The sequence below is a fragment of the Papaver somniferum genome, chromosome 5 (assembly GCF_003573695.1).
Source record: "Papaver somniferum cultivar HN1 chromosome 5, ASM357369v1, whole genome shotgun sequence".
Classification (NCBI taxonomy): domain Eukaryota; kingdom Viridiplantae; phylum Streptophyta; class Magnoliopsida; order Ranunculales; family Papaveraceae; genus Papaver; species Papaver somniferum.
In genome coordinates, this window is record NC_039362.1 from 9640413 (window position 1) to 9665158 (window position 24746).

At 37.8% G+C, this 24746-nt stretch overlaps 3 protein-coding genes and 1 pseudogene across 3 annotated transcripts; 3 read left to right on the forward strand and 1 right to left on the reverse strand.

Annotated features, from left to right (window-relative positions):
• Window positions 1–4557: 4557 nt before the first annotated feature.
• LOC113280971 (ATP synthase subunit gamma, mitochondrial-like) lies at window positions 4558–8652 on the forward strand. Its single transcript, XM_026529599.1, has 9 exons — window positions 4558–4791; window positions 5885–5928; window positions 6044–6196; window positions 6621–6734; window positions 6828–6955; window positions 7358–7480; window positions 7578–7697; window positions 7870–7991; window positions 8236–8652. Exons 1-9 carry the CDS (start codon window positions 4691–4693, stop codon window positions 8303–8305), a joined length of 975 nt encoding a protein of 324 aa, XP_026385384.1. The 5' UTR covers window positions 4558–4690; the 3' UTR covers window positions 8306–8652.
• An 8553-nt stretch (window positions 8653–17205) lies between these two features.
• Window positions 17206–17994, forward strand: LOC113278731 (aspartic proteinase CDR1-like). The gene has a single exon (XM_026527490.1). The coding sequence runs from the start codon at window positions 17206–17208 to the stop codon at window positions 17992–17994; it is 789 nt and encodes a 262-aa protein (XP_026383275.1).
• A 344-nt stretch (window positions 17995–18338) lies between these two features.
• Window positions 18339–20391, forward strand: LOC113278732 (annotated as a pseudogene).
• Window positions 20392–20536: 145 nt separating this feature from the next.
• On the reverse strand, window positions 20537–24680 carry LOC113280974 (protein INVOLVED IN DE NOVO 2-like). The gene is made up of 9 exons (XM_026529601.1): window positions 24529–24680; window positions 24121–24348; window positions 22453–23350; window positions 22218–22399; window positions 22037–22126; window positions 21645–21932; window positions 21362–21586; window position 21290; window positions 20537–21021 (listed from the first exon to the last, which is right to left on the reverse strand). Exons 3-9 carry the CDS (start codon window positions 23330–23332, stop codon window positions 20792–20794), a joined length of 1896 nt encoding a protein of 631 aa, XP_026385386.1. The 5' UTR covers window positions 23333–23350; window positions 24121–24348; window positions 24529–24680; the 3' UTR covers window positions 20537–20791.
• Between the last annotated feature and the right edge of the window lie 66 nt (window positions 24681–24746).

The window sequence follows — 24746 nt, forward strand, 5'->3', positions numbered from 1 at the left end:
GGGGGGGGGGGTTGTTTTATATTTTTAATAAAATAAATAAAGGCAATTGAAAAATATTAAATTGTAAGAAATAGTGAGAGAGATGATCGAGAATCCTTCTTCGTTAGTAAACTATCAATGAGTTAATATATTCATCAATTCGTCATTAATCATAGATTATCACCAACCGTAGAATAACAGGTACGCTTAGCTATTCCCAAAATTCCTTATATCACTAGACGCTTAGTTACCATATTTTATTCGTCTGAACCACCTTGAGGTATGCTTACAAGATGTAACTCAATCGAATGCTTTAAGGTTTGTGAGTTTAGGTTTGATCCTAGTAGTTAGACTAAGTACGCTCGGTCTACTCGCTAGGGTTGTGTCTGCACGTGATTGCTTTACAGAATCCCTCTGCAAGGTTTCACGTTCTCTACTTGTGTAAGGAATTATTCAACAATTACAGATATCCTAACCCTTACTATCAATAGATTAAATCAATAAATATATTCAGTTGGCCACCTAAACAATCTATCAACCAATCATAAGTATTTTTAATGGTAAACACAAACGATAATCATATGAAGAAATCAAAATAGATTCATATATTAAATCAAATAAGGTTTATAGCTTAGAATTCATCCTCAATCAGTAGGTATTTTAACTACTCATGGATGTAGAAGCATCCATGATATACATATAAAAAAAGTTTAGAGATATCGTTACGATTGAAGAACCCCTATGGAACCCTAGCTTTTGCTGCGTGTGTTGTTTTCCCTTTCCAAGACTTACAATTTCGTGACCTCTTGATGGTGTTTCATTCATGACCTAATAAATTTTTATATAGGTTTACATTGCTTGGCCTTCAAGTATCTAGTTCGGTTCAAGAATCCGACCCAAAAATATGAAATAAAGACCCTAACCGTGAGTTTTGGCTTTCAAAAGTATGCATACCCGTTTGCATACTTAAATTTCAGTTAAAATCCAGGGGAATAAGTATGCATACCCGTTTGAATACTGAAAATCCGTTTGCATACCAGTTTGTATACCCGTTTGCATACTTGCTTGTCTTCGGTATTCGAAAGTTTTTTTTTGCCCACAACTTCTTCGTCCGAACTCGGAATGACTTCATTCTTTTTGCATTCTTTTCCTATTTCAGTTCTCTTCAATATGGTGATAAGAAATCCTGAATTTGAATGAGTTAATCTCGGTATTTGGCCTGCCTCTTGATTTTGAGTGTTTTGCTCCTTTTCGTCGCACTTCTTCCACTTCCCTTGGACTTGGGCACTTGGATACTTGGGATACTTCTCTTCTTAGATCTTTTTAGCACTTGGTATCTCCTTTATGGACGATTCACCTAATAAAGATAAATAAGAGAAAAAATGATTAATAATATAAAAATATGCAAGAAAAATAGCTAAAACAAGCATGGATTGGACACTAAAATCATATGAATTATGCACTTATCAGGTGCAAACCATTTTCGATACGCATCTTTTTCGATACCTGCAACACCTCATAACGGGTGATGGACCAGGATTTGGGCCTTTGCAACAACGTCTAACATCCTTACCACTAAGAGACAGTGGCTTGACATCTACTGAATATATCAGACACAAGAAATTATGCCTTTATAGATTCATGTGCACAAACCAAATCGTTACAGTATAAAATTCTTTGAAATGTCAGTATGCCAGAGAATTGTTCCATGTTTCAACTCGCGCTGGACCTATACACCCAGAAGTGTGGATTGTCGTCTTTCTTCAACATCGAAGAAACTTCCCTCCATCTTATGAGTACCTTGGCAGTTACCTACTTCGACGCTGTTAAGAAGTGTATGCCTTCCACTTTTCACATGTCTGAACGTGATGCATCTCTTTGACAATGCAACAAAATCAAACATGAACAAGTTTATCTTTTTACTTGTCCTATTAATGGCCTCAATCAGAATATTGGTCCACACCAATTTAACTCAATCTTGTGTTATCGTTTGGGTATCTCACTCTTCGAAGATGATAGCCGTTGTTCTAGTTTTAATAGAGATATGAATATTTTTGGTGATCATGCCTTGCACTGCTCTAGTGATATAAGACTTGAATTTTTCCATGATCTCGTTCGTGATACTTCAAAGGACGCATGTTTTAGATCTGGTGTCCCTGCTATAAAAGAAGTATCTTTAGGCTTCCTTTCGGACGTTGGCTCCAGTATGAGAACTATAGATATTCTCGTTCACAACTGAGAAGGACGCAAGGATACTTGTTTTGATGTCACTGGAGTGTCTCCCTTTACATGTGTTGGGGTGCGTGCATTAACGAAGTTTCACCTAAAAACAAAAAGTATTTGGATAAGTACAACTCTCATGGGCACAATTTCTATGTTCTTGCTTTCTCTACCCTTGGGGAGCTTGGAGAGGACATGGCGGTATTTCTAAGAAGGCCGAAGAATTGCATTGCGCGTCAAAATTTTAATTTTAGAGTGGACAATTATTTGTTTAACAAAATAGGGCTTGTCATCCGAAAGGAGTTGGTGCCCAACTTGTTGCTAGACTACCAACTAACTCTTTGTAATCCGACTTCATGACATAATTAATTAAGTAGGATAATTGGATTGGTATAAATTAATATTATATTAATAAAAAAATATATACTTAATATATATATATATATTAATTTTATTAAAAAAATGCTGACTAAGAGGATCACTAAAAAGATGTCTATCCAAATTCATGCCTATCAGCTATATGTTAATTTTAAAAGTCAGGATTAGAGAAGGATTTAAAAAGTTATAAAGGTATATCTTTCATAAATAAATATTTATTTACTCACACAGAGAAGATCTTAGGCTCAACCTACTAAGGCTAACCCATATGGGCTAGATTGAACTGCTAGATTGGCCAAAAAAATGTTGTAAATCATGAAAAAAGTGTGGGAAAAATTTTACACTGCTAGTTGATAGTTCTCTCTCCTAACAAGTGCTCGCAGTTCAACTATCAGCAAGATAGAAATGCTGAACTGTTCAGCGCTCAAAAAGTGGTCTAAACGTTGAACAATTCAGCGCTGAGAGAAAATTTTCTGATCTAACGGCTGAGATTTAAAGCGTTGAACCGTCCAGCACTGATCGCCGAACGGTTCGGCGTTATATGGTGGTCCCGCTACTAATCTAGCTGCTAGATTAGCCATCCCATAAGATTTAGGAGGTTGCCCATGCTGACGTGGATGACCAATCTAGCAACTAGATATCTAGCCCATAGGACTAAGCCTAAGGGTTAATCATCTTGCACGACTCAAAAGTTTTTGAGTATACCTCAAAAGAGTCAAAACAACTTTCCAACCAAAAGAAACCTATTTTGAGGCATAATCATTTTTTTAAGGCATACTCATTCATTATATTATCTAGGGTGGGTTTATAAGGGGTGTCTAAAGGTAGTGTCATTACCTATATATCCCTAAATAATTTCAATTTGTCATAGTTCCCTTATTCTCAAAAACCTAAAATTAAAAATCAAAATAAACTTTAAACTTAAACATCTAGGACTCCAATTCAATAAAGAAATTAATCAAACAAAGGAAACACGAATCGAAGTGAGCGATGTTGGAATGCAAAATCCAAATCTCAATTGATTGGTAGAATGTATGCGTAACAAACCCATCTTGTTTTTGATTGATTTTATTTTGTTTGATCGGTAGAATATGATTTCAAAGATGAAATTAGGGTTTTCAGAAGATCAGTTCGGCTGATCTTGCAGTATCAATTTTGAGCCGAACTTAGTGTATGATTTAGAGAAACACTATGTTCGGCTAATGCGACTTTACAATATTTTTAACCGGACCTCAATTTTCCAGCCGAACCTCAATTTGTCAAGCCGAACCTAGTGGATGATTCAGTTTCTGAGTGAAGTTCGGCTGATAACTTTTGAGCCGAACCTCTGTTTTTTTGAAATTATACCTAGGTTCGGCTGATAACTAATTATACCTAGGTTCGGCTGACAAGTTATCAGCCGAACCTAGGTATAATTTCAAAAAACAGAGGTTCGGCTCAAAATTTATCAGCCGAACTGTTCATCTAGTCAGCAGATCTGGGTTTTAAAAATTTAATTTTTTGGCAGATTCAACTTATAAAAGGAAATTAAACCTCGATAGAAGCTTACCTCTGATTTGAATCACACATTTTGGTCACTTCTAATCACTAAAATCTCAAAAGTCAAAACCCAAGCTTTTTTTCTTCACTTCTTCTTCTTCCTCTCAAAAATCCCAACTCTCTCACATAAATTTGATTTCTCTATTAATTCACCACTAATAATTTAATGTTTAATCAATCCTTAAAATTCATAATTAATCAATTCTAATCATAATCATTTACACTAATTATATAAGGGTAGTTATATCATTATCAAAAATGGTGGATGAGGGGTAATGTTGTTTTTTATTTAGTGACCCTATTTTGACATTATCTAGTATGCCTCAAAAAAATCTAGTATGCCTCAAAATAGGTTTCAACCAAAATAGATAGATCCGAGTCCAGTTAATGATCCAGGCCCATACAAAGTGAACCCAATTTTAGACATTTTTTTAACCGAAGAGTATTTGTTTTCTGAGAGAGGACTAAAACAAGTTCATCGCTTCATCTCCTCTCAGATAGAATAAGAAACCCTAATTCCTTTTCTATCATTTCGTCTCAGAAAAAGAAGATCTGATCTGATTATTTTGAAGAAATGGCGATGGCTGCACTTAGAAGAGAAGGAAAACGTTTAGCACCTTTGATCTCTCCTAGATCCATCGATGCTGCTCTTACCAGATCTTCACTCATTTCTGAGTATGATTGTTTTCCATTTTTCTTTTTAAGATTTCTCATTCTTTGTTTTCTGGTGATTCATTTATTTATGTTGTATTGTATTGAAGAAGATCGGATATGGTCAACACTCAGGCTAATCAATTTTATTAGATTGGGAATTTTTCATTTTGCCCTAGATAAGAGCAGAACCCCTTTTTTTGTTATTGGATTTATTTTAAGATTGCATTTCTGGTTTGTTGTACGGTTACTCGAATCACAGTTGGTGTGTTTTTCAGTGTTTATTGTTGTTACAATATGGTTACTCTTTGACACCTTAGGTTCGTTATCTTCTCTAATGGGTGTTGTATGTTAGGTGAAATGAACCCAAAGGGGGTGTTGCTTTCGGTTACTACTGGCTATCAATCTCGCTGTTGCTTCCTCAGTATTTAGAATTACGATTCATTGATGATACCGTGGTCCCTTTTTCACACATTTTAGGCTGGAGAGCGAATTATTTCAGAGAGTCCCTAATGTTTGGCTTATCAATTTCTTGGATTTTTGTTACTCAATTGTTAACTTTTGAAGAATTTTCCATTTTGGCCATAGATAAGAGCACATCAGACTCTTTTTTTTTGGAGTCATTTGAGATTGCATTTTTAATTGGTTACTTGAATCCGGGCTTGTACTTTGTGAACCTGAGTAGTTGGTCTATTTTTCATTGTTGTTGTTACAATATGATTAGCATTAGCCCTTTTGACTTCTTAGGTTCATTTTCTTCACCATGTCTCCATAAAATCTCTCTCTCTCTAATGTTTATTAGGTCAAGTGAACTCAGAATCAGAAGGTGTTGTGTTAGGCTAGTATTGGCTATAAATCTCGTTACTACATCCTCTTCAGTTAGAATTACTAAATTTTGATGAGACCATGCCCACTTCTTCACACATTTTGTGTTGGAAGAGAAGTTGTCGTGGGGAGTTCATAATGTTCGGCTGTTACTAATAGTTTTTATTTTCTCGAAACTGCTAAGCAAGTTACTCAAAAGGTGACAGTAGTTGTAAGTTATGAGTACAATGTGCATATTGCTCCCTATTTGTATTTCAACCTCTTTTATTAACTGGATGATTTTTCTCTGCAGGGAGCTGGCCCCCTTTGGAGCCCGTTCTATTTCAACTCAAATAGGTCAGTTTGAGACTTACTGATAACTACTTAGTAATTTTCCTCACTTTTCTTCTCCCATTTCCTTTTTTCTTTTCTTTTCTGCTGGTAATGATGTCTTCTGTGATGACTCCTGCAGTCAGAAATCGGATGAAGAGTGTTAAGAACATCCAGAAAATCACCAAGGCAATGAAGATGGTTGCAGCCTCCAAGTTACGAGCAATTCAAGTTAAAGCAGAAAATTCACGTGGCCTGTGGCAGCCATTTACTGCACTTCTTGGAGATTCTTCCAGTATGTTTACTTTCTATCAAAAACAGCTCTAGTAGAATGTCTGTTAGTCGCTCTTTATTTGCATTCTGCGGGTGTTATTTGACTTATCTGATTAATGTGCTCAATATTTTAGTTGAGATGCAACTGTACTAGTTGAAAAAGTGTAGTCCAACCTGCATATACGTTTACAGTACGGTTCTACTGCAAAATACACTGGCATAGGAAGGATGAGTAGTATTTTTCTGAACTGGTGGTTCTGTAAAATTGAAATTGACCACATACTTATTCAAGTTCATTAGCTTCTTAATGTTGGGTGACATTTGACATGGACAACAAATTGATATTGTGCCGTCTTTTTTTACTTTTAAGTATTATATGCCTGCTTTTACTTTCATGCTTCTAGTATCTTTTGTAGTTTTCTCACAATAGTGTTTCCATTTGGCAGCCGTTGACGTGAAGAAGAATGTGATTGTCACTGTTTCTTCCGACAAAGGTCTTTGTGGTGGAATCAATTCCACATCCGTCAAAGTGAGCAAAGGAATTTACAGGATGAATGCTGGTACTTTACGATAAAAGACTTGCTTTATTTCTTCTTGTTATGATCACTATTTGAACATCAAACATTAGTTTTGATTGCGTTTCTTTCATATAGGTCCCGACAAAGAATCAAAATATGTTGTTGTGGGAGAGAAGGCGAAGGCTCAACTCATCCGTGACTCAAAGAATGATATTGATTTATCAATATCTGAGTTGCAGAAAAACCCTCTAAATTATACCCAGGTTAGCTATCTGCTATCTCTACAATTGGTCATACGATGTAAACATAAGGTTCTAATCTGTGTAGCCTTTTGTGTTTTGTTTAAGAGTTGAAACTATCTGAAAGAAACAATTTCTCTGACGATTGTTAAGCTCAATCGTTATAAATCCTAACTTTGATTTTTTTTCACCTTATTTAGGGTAACTGTATGTTTCAGCTCTAAGTAGTAACTCATTAGAGCTGACATTTCTATTTGGTTATTCATTCAAGCATCTGATATTCCACTGGTCAAGCATATACCATTGCTTGGATGATGGATGATGAGATGCATTATATGTTGTGACTAGAATTCTTGACTTAGTATAAGTGTATGTTTTTTCTTTTCCTTATTGTTCTCAGGGTTGGTTGAATTCTGTTCTTTTCAGGTTTCTGTTCTTGCAGATGACATTCTAAAGAATGTTGAGTACGATGCATTGAGAATTGTTTTTAACAAGTTTCAATCAGTCGTAGCTTTTATCCCAACCATGGCTACTGTTTTATCTCCCGAGGTAAGAAAATGCCTTTGTTTCAGATCACATTGCTGTTGGATAAATGAGCGTCTGACTCGATGAGGTTCTAATGTTAGTTTGTGCTGCTTCAACACAGATTGTGGAAAGAGAGGCTGCATCTGGGGGCTTACTTGGAGCTCTGGATTCCTATGAAATTGAAGGCGGTGATACAAAAGCAGAAGTGCTTATGAATCTCACTGAGTTCCAATTTTCTTGTGTAGGTCCTTCACGTAGTAGTTAATTTTTTTGTTTTATGCTATAACCTTGTCCACCATCAGTTAGTTGTCTCTATTCTGTATCGGCATGAGAAGATTTTCCTTTGCTGCTGTTATTTGAAAAAGCTGAAACTTGTTTTTCTCATGATTTTTTATTATTTGTCTTTCCTGCAGACACTATTTAATGCAGTATTAGAGAATGCCTGCAGTGAGCAAGGGGCAAGGATGTCCGCCATGGACAGTTCCAGCAGGAATGCTGGAGACATGCTTGATCGTCTCACTCTTACCTATAACAGGTCTCTCTCTCTCTCTCTCTCTCTCTCTCTCTCTCTCTCTCTCTCTCTTTCTCTCTCTCTAACACACAATCAGGGACGCAGCACCAAAGATCACAAAAAAGAAAATAGGAAACTAGTGCATGGTCTTGTTGAATACATTTTGCTGTTTTTGTATTTGAAAGATGTGGTACTTATATTATATATGCGCATGATAGGACTGGGTTGTAACTGATGATTCTCTCTTTTTTTTCTTTGTTTAAAACAGAACCCGTCAAGCATCAATCACTACTGAACTTATTGAGATTATTTCTGGAGCATCAGCATTGACAGGCTAATTCTTCAAACCGCTGTGTTCCCACCTGAGAGAATGTGAAAATAAAGGTGTACTCCATATTTTTCTTTTCACCACCTATCATGGTGGTTGTTTTGTTCACAGTTGGTACATTTTTTTTTTGTCTGATGGGTGGAAGTATACTCCAATAATATCCCAAAATGTCATCTAAATTATTGGGAGGGTTCAGGTTCTCTTTTCTGTTTTTTTTTGATTCGTAGACTCCGTCATTTTGGTAAATGAGTAACCTAATCAATGGAGTTTACTTGAAAGAATCTTTTCGTCCTGTATCTCTCTGAGAACGTTTTCACCCCCAACAATGAGTTTTAATTTTCATACTCAATTTTCTGAGATTTAGCTATATTAAACTCTGATGCATAAATACTTCATTCTTCAAGGAATCAAATCCAAAACCATGACAAATGTAAGTGGGGCTGGAGCTACGATCTAGAATGTGTGTGGTGCTAGAGTTTCGTTCCACAAATGCACTGCGACACTCGTTAGAATGCACAACTGAAATACAAGCCAGACCGTTGCAATAACCGACTACTTCCGCTATAATTACTTAAAGCGGAGGGAAAAAAATTTGCTCTAACAGTGCCGGAGCATTTTTGAACTAGCATGTTCACAGCCATTAGATCCCCAAGATATGACATCACCAAACCCATGAATTTAACCATAGTTATGTGAATTTTTATTCGTCATTTTAGCCAAAAATCAATTAAAAGTTTGTAACTTGTTCATTTTGGCATTACTCTTTCACATTTTAAAACTTACTCAAAGATGGACAAGATCATGAATTCTAATTTGTAACTCGTCGACCTCAACTATCAAGTTACTATCGTTCCTTTTGGAGCTATCTGCAGTTTGGATTTCGACTCTTATTGTCACTGCAATAGGTTTGGTTCTTGTAATGGGTTGATAGTTTTGGAGCCATTTCTACTCTACTGTTCTACAGTATGAAGCCTTATCTATATAAAGGTAGAATTATTGTAAGAAGTGCAAAATAAGTTGAGAAGAAGAACCAATAAGTATAAATAGTTAGACAGAATTCATTTTGGCATTACTCTGTTCACATTACACCATTGCTAATTGAATCAGGCGCCCCATTTGCGAATTCAAACCTAATTGTAAAGTTCGTATCACAAGGAATCAATGATCGATATCCATGCGCATATTCTATCTGTTAGAAATCGAAACACTTGATGGAATTAATGAACAGTCTAATCCTGCAAGTCATCATTCATTTTTTGTCTAAGTATTTCAGGATGGTAGAGCTTGTCTGACTTTGAATAAGAGAGCTGCTAACAAAAATGTCTTCTCGGTTGCTTACCGGAGTATAGAGGCAAATTTACTTTATGAAGTTCGTATATCTTCTAATTCAATCGTCCGTAATAATGCCAAAACGAAGAATCTTGACTAAATAATGAATAAGTCTTCATGTAACTATGGTTAAATTCATGGGTCGGATGACATCACATCTAGGGGATCTAATGGCTGTGAACCTGCTAGTTCAGAAATGCTCTAGCACTGTTAGAGCAAAATTTCTTCCGTCTTCATGTAACTATGGTTAAATTCATGGGTCCGATGACATCACATCTAGGGGATCTAATGGCTGTGAACCTGCTAGTTCAGAAATGCTCTAGCACTGCTAGAGCAAAATTTCTTCCCATTCTGACCTCTGCGTACGTATTAACCAACAAAACATCTGAATTTGATCACTTGCATAGATAGAATTTTTAGCAAAGAACTAAGAACTGTTGAACAATCAATGGTACAATTTTACTAAAGGTTTTCCCTATTTTTTATCCCACTTTTCCTATTTCCCATCCGTCTGACAATTCGTAAGATTAATTCACTTTTCAGCTTTTTTTTTCCTATTTACCACCCAAAAAAGTCAATTAACTATGACCTTGACTGATAAAACTTTTATTGGTCTTCTTCTTTCTTACACTTAAAAGAGAAAAAAACATCAAAAATCCAATTAGTTAGAAACCCTAGGTTGAATTTTATATCCTAATGCATCTATTCTACGAGACATGCCAATTAATTTGCCGTTCGGTAAGTCATTATCGTACAAGATGATCATAAGCACAAGATTGATTCAAGTTTATAGCCAGCAATCGTTCAAATCACGTGTGGTCACTGTACATATACCACAAATAAAAATCTTCCCACGATTACAAAATCGCCCATGTGAAATTTCATAGTGTCATGAATGATCTGCCGTCGACCCGATATCGAAGCTTACTGTTACCAGCAATAGTCAATCTTACGATCATGAATGATTTACCCTCTAGTCTCACCTTGATTAAACTCGGGAAGTTGTAAAGAGTCACGTATGTGTACAAAGCATCCAAATCATACAAGACTAGAAAAATCATATCATAATAAGACTACAGTATTAATTAAGTACAATCCAAGAATAGTAATCTAAGTAACATTTATTTAACAAGAATTAAATAATATACACAACGAAGTGTATGCACCGTGTGAGGTAGGGTGGGATCCATTTCTGCCCACCCCTATCCCAATGCAGAGAGGGTGACCTTTTTGCTGTTGGATCCCCTCTCGGTGTACACTTCGTTGTGTATGTAGCAAGGTTGATTAAATAAAGCTTTTTGATGGAAGCCTAGCAACAAGCTGGGCTCCACTAGATCAACATCAAAGAATTAAATAATGACATAGATAATTTTGTTTAACAATTTTGTGCAACTTAGATGTTTATAATTGATTGATGTTGATGTTGATCTAGTGGTCTGTGGTGAAGATAAAGAATGGATTGGGTTTTTTTTAGGTGATGAGTGATTTTATTGTAGGGCATAAATAAAAAGTCAAAATATGGTATTTAGGATAAATAAAAATTTATATGGATGGTACATAGGATTATTAAGGATAGGAATTTATGTGGATAGGAAATAGGAAAAATGGGGATGGGAAATAGGGAAAATCGAAATCAATTTGGCAATATTATTCAAAAAAAAGTTAACTTTTTGTGAAATAATTTTAACTTCTGAGATTGGTTTTTGCATTTGGTACAAGTCGGTAGTAAAATTTTGTATTGATTTCAGAAGTAAAAGAAACAAATTTTTTCACTTTTGATTTTTGGGATTGATTTCTGCTTGAGGTATCCGGACTTTCTTTACATTTCGCTTCAACTGCCGTACAGTATCATTTCAGAATTTTTTTTTTGACATCTGGAAATATAAGAGTCGGAAGTTAGCTTGGACACACAATTTTAGAATGACTTTTAAAAGCAAAAAAGTTATTTTTTTGTGAAGCAAAAACATTTGCTTCCAGTATCCAAACAAGTTATAAGGCTTATTCCTATGCACATGCCAAAAAAAATGTTGTTCGGCATACCAGGTGGCATGGAAAACCAATTGTGCTACTACGGGAAAACAAATAAGCGATACAAAATCTAGCGAACAATATTATTAATATCGATGGCGATAATGTGATTATCACTGGCGTTATACAAAGTATCGTTGCCGATATTAATTATATTGACAACTGGATATTTTGCAACAACTATTTCCCCCCTTAATGGTTCATATATATACACCCTCGTATTTCTCCAAGGTACTCACACCTAATTCAACCTATATTTCACCAATTTCTCTATCTCTACACTCATATTAAATTTCAATGGAGAGACCCAATGAAGAGAGGAATATTATTATGAATCGGTTTAAATTACAACAAGAAATGCATCGAAAGAGGTTGCAAGAACTTGACGATGAGGAAGCTGAAGATAATAAACTCATCGACATTTTGAATCTAGTGTATACGAGCCAAATACCTAGAGTTCCAGAGTCACAAGAAGGTATACGTATCGAGGGAGGGAGTTTTACCATCATAAGCTGATGCACGATTATTTTCTTCCCAATTGTGTGTACTCTGATCGAGACTTCCAAGGTAGATTTCGTATGCCTCGACATCTGGTGATAAATATTATTGAAGAGCTTTGTAGGGTAGAACCTAAATTTAATTATCAGTTTGATGCACTGAATATTAGAGGTCATATCCCTGAACAAAAAGTTACTCCGGCTTTAAGGATTCTAGGTTATGGAAGACCAGCGGACGTGAACGATGAGTATCTTCGTATGGGTAAAACAACTTCATTCACTTACCTTTCATTGTTTTGTGAAGTAATTATTAATCATTTTAGTCCAACATATTTACGAAAATCAACCGAGAAAGATGTTAGAAAAATATTGAGGGAGAATGAGGAAAGGGGATTCTCATGAATGCTAGGTAGTCTCGATTGTAGGCATTAGGTATGGAAAGGATGCCCGGTTTATTGGGCCAGTCAATATAAAGGTCATTATCCAAAACCAACAGTTATCCTTGAAGCTGCTGCTTCTTACGATTGTTGGATATGACACGCTTTTTTTGGTCTTCCTGGTTCACAAAATGATATCAATGTTTTGCATAAGTCGTCTCTGTTTGAAGATTTGAAGCATGGAATTTGTCCCCAAGTCCGTTTCATGGTTGACGACCACCAGTACACTCATGACTATTATCTTGTTGATGGTATCTACCCAAAATGGTCCACCTTGGTTCAGTGCTACCGTCAGACTCCTGCCGGTACATTAGGTCGTTCATATCGGCATTTTAACGATGCCCAAATGGGAGCGAGGAAGGATGTTGTGAATACCAATATTCTGCAGAGGCACCTGTCACGATCTCAGTGGTCGTATGCAAGATAACTGTGTATCCCTCGCTAGACAGAGGAATCCAAGTGACATAAGACACCTTCGTAAATCTACTTTATCTCGCCCCAAGACAAGATACCTCGACGACTAAGATGAGAGAAGTAAAAGCCTAATCTATTGAGAGGAAGTCGGCGAAGGGACAGGGGTGGATAACATATCTAATCAGCATTAAATGAACAAATCTCTTATCTACACGCATAACCCAAGCACTGAAGAGAGATGGGGACCTGAATGGAAAAGGCTAGCGGTGAACGAAGGTACAGTCTGTACTAAGGATGGGAAGTTCACGAAGGAACGTGGATCAGCTGAGGTGGTAGAGTTCGACTGGAGAAAACACGCGGCTGACGAAGGTACCATATGTACTAAAGGTATATCAAGAAACTATGGACCAAGAGACAACAAAGATATACTTGGAGAAGAATGAGCTATAAATACCAAGCCTCACCAACAAACTAAGGGCATTCAATATCTAGGAGAGAAGATCTAGTCTTAAGCTTATACCTCTTTAATGTTTAGAACTTAAGTATTTACTTCAACTTGAGTTCTCTCTATTACTTTGGGAAGCATTTAAGATCTTTGTAACCACCTGTTTGAGAGTGAAAACAGTTTCTGCTAGTTTCGGTAATTTCGTGTGTTGTGGGTGAGAAACTAGTCTAAACCCTAAACAATGTACTGCAAGGGAATACTTTAGATTCGAGAGATCAATCTGTACAAATATGGCCTAAACCAAGAAATGGTCGTTCCAGACTTGCTTTGGTCACAAAGTGAAGGAGAAGGGTTGGTTTTGGGGAGGGAAGCGAAGACAGTGTTGAGACCAGAAATAGTAGATTCTGGAAGAGTATATGTTCAACGACTTGTATCAGAAAGTGGAAATCTAACAGATGAGAAAGCTAACAAATGTTTTCTGAGTGTTGTATGTTCCTGACCAAAAACTTGTTGTTTGGTGGAAATATGTAAGACCTATTTATACAAGTCGAAGTGAAACGTACTCTGGTCTCGGAAGAAATGGAAAACGGATGAGTAAATGAGAGGAGGTGGTAACCGGTAACGTCTGGAATTGATGTTACATAATGAAAGAAAGCGTTTCACCATTACACCCCGTATTTGCTAACCGCCTCATCCTTATGACACTGTCTTGTAACGGGCGTAGTGTACGCCGCACGCTATAAACCACCAAACCAATACCCAATGAACATCCCCTAGTTTGTGACATGTGTTGATGTCTCGAGTGTTTTTGTGGAAAACATGTAGCATGTTGTTGTTGTTTGGCAAGTTGAGCTTGGGAGACTTGCCGACTCGGTAGTGACCTTTGACGGTCGAGATTTTGCATCTTGAGAGGAAGGGTAGTCGTTGATTATTGCAACCCTTCGCTTGGTAGCCAGCGACGTGAAATCATGGATGGCATGGATTTGATATGATTATGCGTGGCCAAGCTAGGATTTTGGCATAGCGGCGCTGCCGACATGGTTGGCATGCCTTGGCGCGGAGGTGTGGCTGGCGCGACATGCCCTTGACACCTATGGCATGGTTCGCATACCTTGGCGCGAAACGGTGGCTGGCACGGCATGCCATTGGCACATGCGACATGGTTCGCATGCCTTGGCGTGGTTTAGGCACGACCAAAACTATGGTTTGGGCGTTGGGACAAAGGTTACTATGCGTTGGTTGGCGACCTTGGACGGGTAAGAGCTGCGTTTCAGATGGAAGGGTGGTCGTTGATTGTTGCAACCCTTTGCTTTGACGACCATGAAGGAAAGGCCGGCATGGCATTGCTGCATGTGGCATGGTTGGCATACCTTGGCGCGGAACGGTGGCTGGAACGACATGCCATTGGCACGTACGACATGGTCGGCATGCCTTGGCGCGGTTTAGGCGTGGCGTTGGGCCAAAGGTTACCATGTGTTGGTTGGTGACCTTGGACGGCTAAGATCTGTATCTCAGATGGAAGGGTGGCCGTTGATTATCGCAACCCTTCGTTTTGGCAGCCAGCGTCGTGCATGGCTTTGGCATGTGTTAGGCGCGGCCAGGCTAGGCATAATTTAGGCGCGGAACGGGGGCTGGCACGGCATGCCATGCGACATGGTTGGCATGCCTTGGCGTGGTTTAGGCACGGCCAAAACTAGGGTTTCGGTGTTGGGCCAAAGGTTACCATGCGTCGTCTGGCGATCTTGGACGGCTAAGATCTGCATCTCAGATGGAAGAGTGGCCGTTGATTGTTGCAACCCGGGTTTGTTCCTGGATGCTCAAACACCTTTTGTTTGGGTTAATGCGTATGCTTATTATAAGTATAGTACTCCAGAAATGAAATCCGACACCAATGCTCTTATATCGATAGCATCATTAGAAGCGCACATCCGAACTAGAGTCCAGAGTACAGAAGATACAAGTTCAGGTTTACAATGCCAGCAATTGTACTGAACCATAAAGATACCATCATTTTATGTACAACGGCAGCACATAAATATACAAAAAAGTGTAGACTGTATTGAGCTAGTAAGGAAAATAAGGTACGTTGTTCTCTTGACAAATTTCAAATGACATAATGCACATCAGGAAATAAATAAAAAAATCGGAAATCTCTGAACAGCTTCACGGCTTAATAAAATAAATACAACTCTGGAAAAGGTTCCGGTTCCTGGCCATGGCAACATAAAACAATATTAGTTATGGGAGCTAAAAGTAAGCCACAAAATTTGAAACCGAGACTGGAAATGGCCGAAGCAAACACATGACTTGAGGAGATGTGTAACTAAGATCCCTTCCCTTGTTGTGAGACGGGATACAACATGACACCAAAAATATTTTGAAAATACATATTTAGATTATGGAAACATAAGTTAACAATAATGATAGCAGTTGTTTCCTTTCATTCTATGGGAGCCGGTATAAAGATTGTTTTGCCATGCCAAAACTAGTTTCCTCACTATGGGAAAGCTGGCAAATTTTATTAAACTAGTATTTTATATTGTGTTTTGTGGGACCATTGTTAATAAAAAGATCCAGTTATTTGTATTTGGTGGGGTCCCTTTTAGATTTTAGGTATTATAAAATATTTTGTGGGGTCTTTTTATAATAAAAATCTGTTATGATAACTAAAAAGTAGGAGAGAAGAAAAATGCGGTGGAAACTACACCGAGAGGTTTAAACTACACCGCTCGGTGGAAACTTGACCTGGCCTGGTTAAGTGGCAAATTTACCACTTAACCAGGCCAGTTTGCCATCTCCATAGTGGGTGCTTAAATGACAAAAATTCATGTTTGCCACACCCATAGGAAGGGGCCTCACCAAAAAATTAAAACGTGGAACTATTTTTGAATATATTTTATTAAAGATGGTTTTCGTTTTTGAAAATAAAATTAAATGAGAATTATTTCCTTTAATATGGAGAATCAAAAAATTAAAAAGAATACATAATACATTTCATTTTTAAATCTTTTTAATAATGATAAAATATTTTTAAATTCATTTAATAATTAATAATGGTAACTAATTTCAATATAAGTACTCATAATAACCAGAAATGATTTTTCCATATTGCTAGAAAACATAAAAAATGGCTAGATCAGAAAATGCCCTAATTTTTCCAACAATATTTTATATCTCTTTGCTGCTAAACACTGTGACTGCAGTTAATCCAAGCGGGTTAACTATGAAGATCTTTCATAGAGACTCTAAGAACTCACCTCTATACCCAGGCGATCATTTAACACAAGAAGAAAGGTTCCAGAGACTCATCCAACAATCGAAAGCTCGAGCACTTTACCTTGGATCAAAAAAGATGTTCAATAAAACAAACTTGATAAATCCCGATGTTGTACGTTTACCAGTGTCCTACGAAGCGCTATCATTTTATGTCGCATTGGTAGGAATAGGTAGTTTTAATGACTTACCACAACCTTATTATTTAATGGTTGATACCGGCAGCGATCTTATCTGGACTCAATGCGAAGGTGCTGTTTCTTATTTTCATCAAGACGATCCCTTGTATCCCGCTGCAGATTCAACTACATACGAACCGCTTCGTTGTGACGATGGCCACCCTTTGTGCGACACAAGTAAATGTGTTGAAGGCATATGTGCTTATGAAGAAGCATACTTGAGCACATCAGTTACATCAGGTGTTTTGGCAAAAGAAGAATTTACTGTATATTCAGATAACGATGCCGTTCAATCTTTTGATATTATCATGGGTTGTGGGACTAAACAAGAGAATTTCGGACCGGTTATTGGTGATGGTTTTAGAAGCGGGAAACCCGATGTTATCGCAGGAATACTCGGTATGAGTGGTGGAATCAGATCTTTTATCAATCAATTAGGTCCTGCCGGAGAAGCTAAATTTGAGTACTGCCTGAAGCCATATACGGATGGTGTGGCTTCAAGCACTTACTTAAGGTTCGGTTCAGACGTGAGAATTAGAGGCGGTAGATTAGGTCAACAACGAGTATATTCAACTCCCTTATTTTTTCAACGTCATGACCCAGATGCATATTACTTGCATCTAGAAGGTATCAGTGTAGGTCGTGATCGACTGGCATTTCAAAGAAGTGATTTCGAGTTTCACAAGGATACGGAAAGAGGCGGTTGTATCATAGATTCAGGGGCTCCGGTGACTTTAATGCATGGACCTCTGTTTGATAAAGTTGCAGAAAGTGTAGAGGTATATTTTCAAGATTTGAATATCCTTCGGGTTGAAACACCTCGCGGTTACTTTGATCTTTGTTTTTCTCCAAGACCCAAGGATGACAAAGATTATCCAGCGATGACATTTCACTTTCAGAATGCCGACTTTGTAATGGACAAACCGGACACTGTTTTTTCTATCGGTGGTAATGATTTTTGTTTAGGTATTTCTCGGTTGGATAGTCATTATGATGTCATGTTTGGAGCAATGCAACAAGCTCGCAAAAGGATTTTATATGATGTTATGCGAGGGACACTCTCATTTGCTACAGAGGATTGCCAATTGAATTCATAAAGCAATAACAGTAAGCTTGTTTATCAGCTTTTTCTCCAACTAGGAGACATCTTATCATCATTTAATTAAAATTCGTGGTTTCTAATCTAAACAATGGCAACTTTCATGTTCTGAAATATCGACCGAACACCTAAAATTTATCACTTCCTTTGAGAGTGACACGCCCGGCTGTAATATATATAGTTTCTAAAAAATGCCTCAACTTGGATGTCGACGGCAACCCATAACTGTTTTAACGTTGCTGGTTTCCGGCATCTAAATGGAAAACTGTAACTGTGAACTCAGAGCAATTAAATCCCAGGTTCCTAAATGAATTACTGAACTTGAAGTTACCTATCATCAAAATGGCTGAAAGAAGAAAAGCAATTGGTATTGATTTAGGTACAACATATTCATGTGTTGGTGTATGGTCATCACAAGAAAATCATTACTAATGATCAAGGGAATCCCACTACTCCTTCCTGTGTTGCTTTTAATCGGTGATGCTGCAAAGAATGAAGCGGTCCTTAACCCTATCAACACCGTTTTTGGTAAAATTTTATCTTTTTTCACACTTTAGATCAATTTTTTGATATAAATTGTTTCATTCTTCTTAAGGGTGTCATTTTCTGTTTATTAGATGCAAAACGCTTGATTGGTAAGAAATTCAGCGACAAATTTGTTCAAAGGGATATCAAATGTGGCCATTCAAAGTCATCGCTGGAGCACACGACAAACCCATGATTCAGGTCAGTTACAAGAGCCAGGATATGCAGGTTTCAGCTGAAGAAATCTCAGCCATGGTGCTCACTAAGATGCAAGCTTATCTTGGTTCAACTGTGAAAGACACTGTTATTACAGTCCCCGCTTACTTTAATGATTCTCAGCGCCATGCTACTAGGGATGCTGGTACCATTGCTGGCTTTAATGTAATGCGCATCATCAGTGAACCTACAGCACCTGCTATTGCTTATGGTCTTGGTACCAAGCAAACTAGTGTTTGTTGGTCCAAGTAATGAGAACAGCATGTGAGAGAGCAAAGCGGATGCTCTCATCTACTACCCGGACAACCATCACGATCGTGCTAAATTTGAAGAGCTCAACATGGACTTGTTCAACAAATGCATGGGATCTATTGGGATGTGTTTGACTGATGCTAAGATGGACAAAAGCAGCATCGATGAAATCGTGCTCGTGGGTGGGACCACTAGAATTCCCAAGGTGCAGTCTCTGTTGCAGGATTCCTTTCATGGTAAGGAACTGTCAACCCTGACGAAGCTGTGGCTTATGGTGCTGCAGCGCGAGCTGCTATTATGAGTGGTGAGGGTAATGACAAGGTGCGGGACTTGGTGTTACTGGATGTCACTCCTCTTTCTCTTGGCGTCGGGGTTGTTGGAGCACGAGAACAGGTTATGAATCTGATGATCCCTAGGAACACAACCATTCCCGTTAAGAAATGAAAAAGTGTTTACTACTCAGTTGGACAATCAAACTGGTGTGTGTATTTCAGTGTACGAAGGTGAGAGTAGTAGAACCTGCGACAACAACTTGTTGGGTCAACTCCATTTAAGTGGAAGCGCCTCGTCGTGTTCCTAAAATGACAGTGTTTGGACATAGATGCAGACGGTATATTGCCCAAGACAAGACATCGGGGAGCAAAAATCAGATTACGATTACTAATGAAAAGGGGAGGTTTTCCAAGGCTGAGCTTGAAAGGTTGGCTCGAGAGGTATAAGTCAGAAGAGGAAGAACACAGGAAGAAGTTGGAGTTAAGGAACTCCTTTGAGAAATATGTAGAAGACGTTAGGAATACAATCAATGGCAAGCGATCATCGGCTGGTAAAAGGAAGTGAACAAGGCCTCCCAGTGGTTGGATAGCAATGAATTAGGTGACTTGGACAATATCAACGACCAAATGAAGGAACTAGACATCGAGATACTACTACCACCATTAATTTACAAACACATCTCATCGTGGGCAATGGAGATACTACTACCATCATTCAGTCTGTACAACCAACACCAGTAACTTCTTCCAATTTCATTTCTCAATGACTCCATCGGTTCAACACCAATTTATGTTGCCGTGTCTATATCTCGATACAGAACCTTCATGTCAACCGAACTGTAACAACCGCCATGAACAAACACCAATTCAATGTTAATTCTGACCCCAATTTTAGCTCAATCCGGCCAGCCTGCTGATGAAAGTGGTGCAACAAATCACCACTGTCACTGTCCATCTAACCAAATTGGAACCCTTTAGCGGCTCACGAACAAAGAAAAATTATTCTTCGATACCTTGTATTCTCTGGCCGCGAGTTGATTAGTTGGTTCAGATTAATAAAATACCAGGGCAACCCAAATTAAGCTCCAGACTCCCTCAGTCATAACTGGCAAATGTCATTTTTAGCAGATCACATATTATTTGTAATTTCCTACACCACTTCTAAAATAAGATTGTTAGCAAAATAATGAGTGGGTACACTTACGTGCCTATCATGTGATATTTTCAGATCTTCTTAGCATTCTAAGCTTTTTTTCAGCTCTTAATTTATCGGATTCTAACTAGTAATTATTACTGTAAGTTGATGAAATTTCAGTTAACTTTACCGATGAACTAGCAGCAGTAAAGAGCTAAACTACTATGATGCCACAAATCTTTGCACCACCCACAACTGTAATTCCTTGATGACAAAATATAGTCATTCAGGAGGTTAATATGTTCATCTGTTTCAGCTATACCTAAAAAGTAACAAGTCTTACTGTCTTACTACCAACTGTATTCACTGGAATGTTCTATACCATACTATCAACCTTAAGCCCTCTTCCGCTTAGAGGTCTTCCACAGCCTAAGAATGTACGCCACTACTTCTTTCAAAGTAGCCTTTCTCTTCTCCTTGAAGTTCCACAATTCTGGAACGATGTACCTTCCACTAGGGTTATAATCATTCATTTCCATGAGGGCAGTTGTGACAGCACTGTAAACCTCCTCACCATAATTTCTTCTCAGACCCTTTAACTTATCATCGTCTTCGTTTATAATCTCTTGTGTTAGCAAAGAATCGAAGTTCAGTGTAAAATACATACTTATTATCATTCACGATGTACTTTCACATGAATACAACAACCAAGCCTTTAGTCCCACAAATCCTTAATAGAAATATTTGTCATCATTTAGTTGATTCAATTATGGCTTCAAGAGGTCTTAGGTTTGCTTGGGTATCAATTTGCAATATTTTAACCCCTCACCTTTCATAAAGTGGATTTTTTACTTGGGATGTAAACATTGTAGAGGAATCAGTGACGGGAGCACCCTTACTCAAATGAAGGACCTTATCAACTTTAAAATTTATAAACCTGGACAAAAGAAATTGTGGCAGGTTACCTGATGGCTATTTCTCATGTTGATGATTTTGTAAGGGTGCCAATCTGGATCTCCAAGGTATTCTTCCCAAGCGGAGCACATCAGTGTAGCTTGATTACTTTCACTGCCGTATTTCCTCTTACATGCTTCATGGAATGGTCTGTCATCAAGCTCTCCCATTCGCTTGACCCCAATTAGAGCACGGCCGCCAGACATTTCTCTCAGTCCCGACAAGCCCGAGGGAATCTATACCATCAGAAAGATAACAGGGAGAGAGAGGGGGGGGGGGAGAGAGAGAGCTCACACTAATTAATTCTTTACGAGCTTCCTGTAGCTCATCATTGCTTTTACGCTCCTTGACTACTAGAGCCTGGTTGAGATCTTCAAGACTTTCCAGTTCTCCCTCTTTCTCTTCCAGGTGCTTAGACATTTCATCCATCTTTTTGTTGAATGCCGCGTCCTCATCTCCTCCCATGTGCTTCAGCACATTTAAGTTTCCCTTCAACCGCTCAATCTCCAGCTCCAATGCTTGTTTCGCATCCAATTGCTTCTCTAAAGCAAGTATCCTGCTATGAAGATTTTCCTTTTCTTTCTGTATCAACAATCATAACCAATTAATAATTTAAGTAACTTCCAAGATATGCATTTACATTGTTCTACAGAAAATCTATCAAGATGTAGCATTAGATAGTATACCTTATGGTCTTCTGCTAGCTTAAATACATTTTCATCCGCCTTCTTTTGTTCCACACAAGCCGTTACAAGGGAGCTATTCTTCGTGGCATTCTGAACACACAAACGAAAACAGTATTATCAGTCAGCAATGATGAGAAATGACAAACAACAATTACATATGAAATTGCAGTCTTACTCTTACCTGTAACTTTTCCTTGGCTAATTTGTTCCGCTCAGTTTCATTCCGGGCCTCACGCTTCTCCAGTTCTGATCTTCGATGCTCGAGCTCTTTCCTCTGAGTGTCCAACTCTGACTTGACTTTATTGTGCTCTTGGCAAATCCTCGGGAAATGATTCTTTGCGGTCTGTTGCATCTTCAAAAGCTCTGCCAAGTGCAAGTAAGCATGAGTCAGTTTTTTGTAACTGTAAATACCATACCATCGTTGTATTTCTGATGAAGCCTATCGTTCTGACTCACCAAGTTACTCAAAGATATATTGGTTTCATTGTATTTACACTCAATTTCTTTCATTTTCATACTTTTGACTTCAATATCATTAGCCAACTTTGAGACAAGTTGATTTGTCTTTCTCTCTTCTTCGGACACAATATCGGCAGCAGTTTTTAGGTTCCCAATTTTTTCCAGTTGTTCAGCAACAATACTTCCACCATCTAAATCATCTTCTCGTGCCACCCAGCCATAAAGACTAGTCCTACGATGCTTCTTTGCACACCAATCTTTCTTCCCATGATGATCCGCTTCGAAGAACTTCTCAAATAACATTGCATTGTAAAACCCAGGCCAGCCTTTGTTAAAAACTACAAGAGCATATCCTGAATGTTTACCACTATGTTTATTCCACAGAGGTTGCACCTTCACAGGATTAAACCCTTGCCTAGTGAACTGCTCTGTGAGCTGACTTTTTCCTGCATACTTCCCATCATTCGATTCAGTAGGAAGGTCGACAACACCCACCCAAGGATAAACAAAAAGTTCATCACAGTTCTGATCAACCTCAACTTCAGGCTGAGCTTGAACCACTACTGGTGCTAGCTCCGTCTCCAGAAATTTAGACAATGCCAAGTGGTTTGCCCTGTGTTTAGCGCTCTTACTACGAGAACTCGCTATCCCAACAGCGTGCTGCTTGATATCCTTGTAGAGGTAGTCTAGTTTCTTCTTCCCTTGACAAAATGGACACCGGAAGACATTCTCTGCGAATTTGACTTTGCGTTTCCCATTCTTCATCAATTCATACTCCTTATCTCCATAATCGTCGATCTCAAACTCACTAATTTCTGAATCTTCGTCAGAGCTCATTCTTCTCTGCTGTGTCACCTACAAGAATACGACAACATTATACCAAGTAATAGAGTTCTGTAAACAAGCCATACTTACATAACGAACCCCATTACAGGACTATGTAAACATCAAATGGTCAACCACAGAACTCGCTTGCCAAAGAGTAACAAGAAAACTAAATCCTAATACAATCATTCACTCCAAAACTCAAATGAATTCATCCAAACTAACAACATACTTAACTTTTTTTTTTTTTTTTTTTGACAATGCAGTATAATACTACAGCTACGCCGGTTAGAAGAAAATTCAACTTCAAACAAAACATTTCCATGCAAAATAATCAGTATTAACAAAGATCCAGAACATAATATCTTACTTGCCAAACAAAATGGAAACTCTAAACAGGTAGTCATAGTCTTCATAACACAATTAACTACAGAATTCATACTTACCAAAGACAATGCAGAAAGTTGTATCACTTGTAGAATCTCACAAACTAAATTTCAATTCATCAAACCACTCAACACAGCCATAATCAAGACAATGAAATTATACTCCGTAGAATACAATGTACAAATTAGTAGAAACAAACTAGAGATACTCAGATTGAAAGCAAAATCCACTTTCAAACAGTTTTTTTTTTCTGATCGATAAAATTCCCAATTACTGAACACAATCTAAATCAAAAAAATCAGATAGGGGAAATAAACTAAAATTACCCAGTACATTAGCAAGATAAAACTAAGAAAAAAAAATCAAAATGATTCACTAAACATGCTCAAGTATATCACAGATTTAGGGTTTACCCGCCAAAAATGATCTCTCGAGGGAAACACCTTCTTTCAAACAACAGATCGAGCTTGATGCTGGACGAGACGGGTTCAGGGCTTTTGACAGAGAGAGCGGGGAATGAAATGAATTTTACAAACATCAAGATGAGCTAATATGATCAAGGGATTGTTCAATATATTGTTGACTCAGGTGCAAATGTTGATTTAGTTTGCAAATTGGCAAGATGCCCGTTGACTGGTCAACTGTCAAAACATATTATATCATTTAGAGGCAAAAAAAAAAATAATTTAAAAACTAAAAAATCCAACTTGAAATTTGTTAAACTTTCTGAATTGGCTGATGATCTTCAGAAATTTTAAGTAATTTCCCCAAATATCTCTTGCATAAGCACCAAGTGAAGATGAAAAACTAAAGAGACCCACCTTTTATTGGACAGAGGCAGTAATTTACTATATTGAACAGCACAAGGGTATGGCATACGTAGTCCGGATGCTGGCATACATTTGAGAGTTTACTTCCGAACCAAGGGATTTTTACGATTTCAGTTCTTTTTTTTATCATCCTAAGCCTTTTTTTTTCCGGAGTCGTTACATCGGATTCCAACTTATAAGTACTTTGATGAAATTTCAGTGAACTTCCC

What these genes read in the sequence shown, in the direction of transcription:
- LOC113280974 (XM_026529601.1), bottom strand. Translation starts at nt 23,332, where the DNA reads ATGAGCTCTGACGAAGATTCAGAAATTAGTGAGTTTGAGATCGACGAT. An exon ending in TCATCAGAAATACAACGATG is followed by an intron (nt 22,400 to 22,452) that starts GTATGGTATTTA and finishes TGCACTTGGCAG; the next exon opens with AGCTTTTGAAGATGCAACAG. An exon ending in AGCTAGCAGAAGACCATAAG is followed by an intron (nt 21,933 to 22,036) that starts GTATACTATCTA and finishes TTGTTGATACAG; the next exon opens with AAAGAAAAGGAAAATCTTCA.
- LOC113278731 (XM_026527490.1), top strand. Translation starts at nt 17,206, where the DNA reads ATGGGTTGTGGGACTAAACAAGAGAATTTCGGACCGGTTATTGGTGAT.
- LOC113280971 (XM_026529599.1), top strand. Translation starts at nt 4,691, where the DNA reads ATGGCGATGGCTGCACTTAGAAGAGAAGGAAAACGTTTAGCACCTTTG. An exon ending in ACTTCTTGGAGATTCTTCCA is followed by an intron (nt 6,197 to 6,620) that starts GTATGTTTACTT and finishes TCCATTTGGCAG; the next exon opens with CCGTTGACGTGAAGAAGAAT. An exon ending in ACCCTCTAAATTATACCCAG is followed by an intron (nt 6,956 to 7,357) that starts GTTAGCTATCTG and finishes TGTTCTTTTCAG; the next exon opens with GTTTCTGTTCTTGCAGATGA.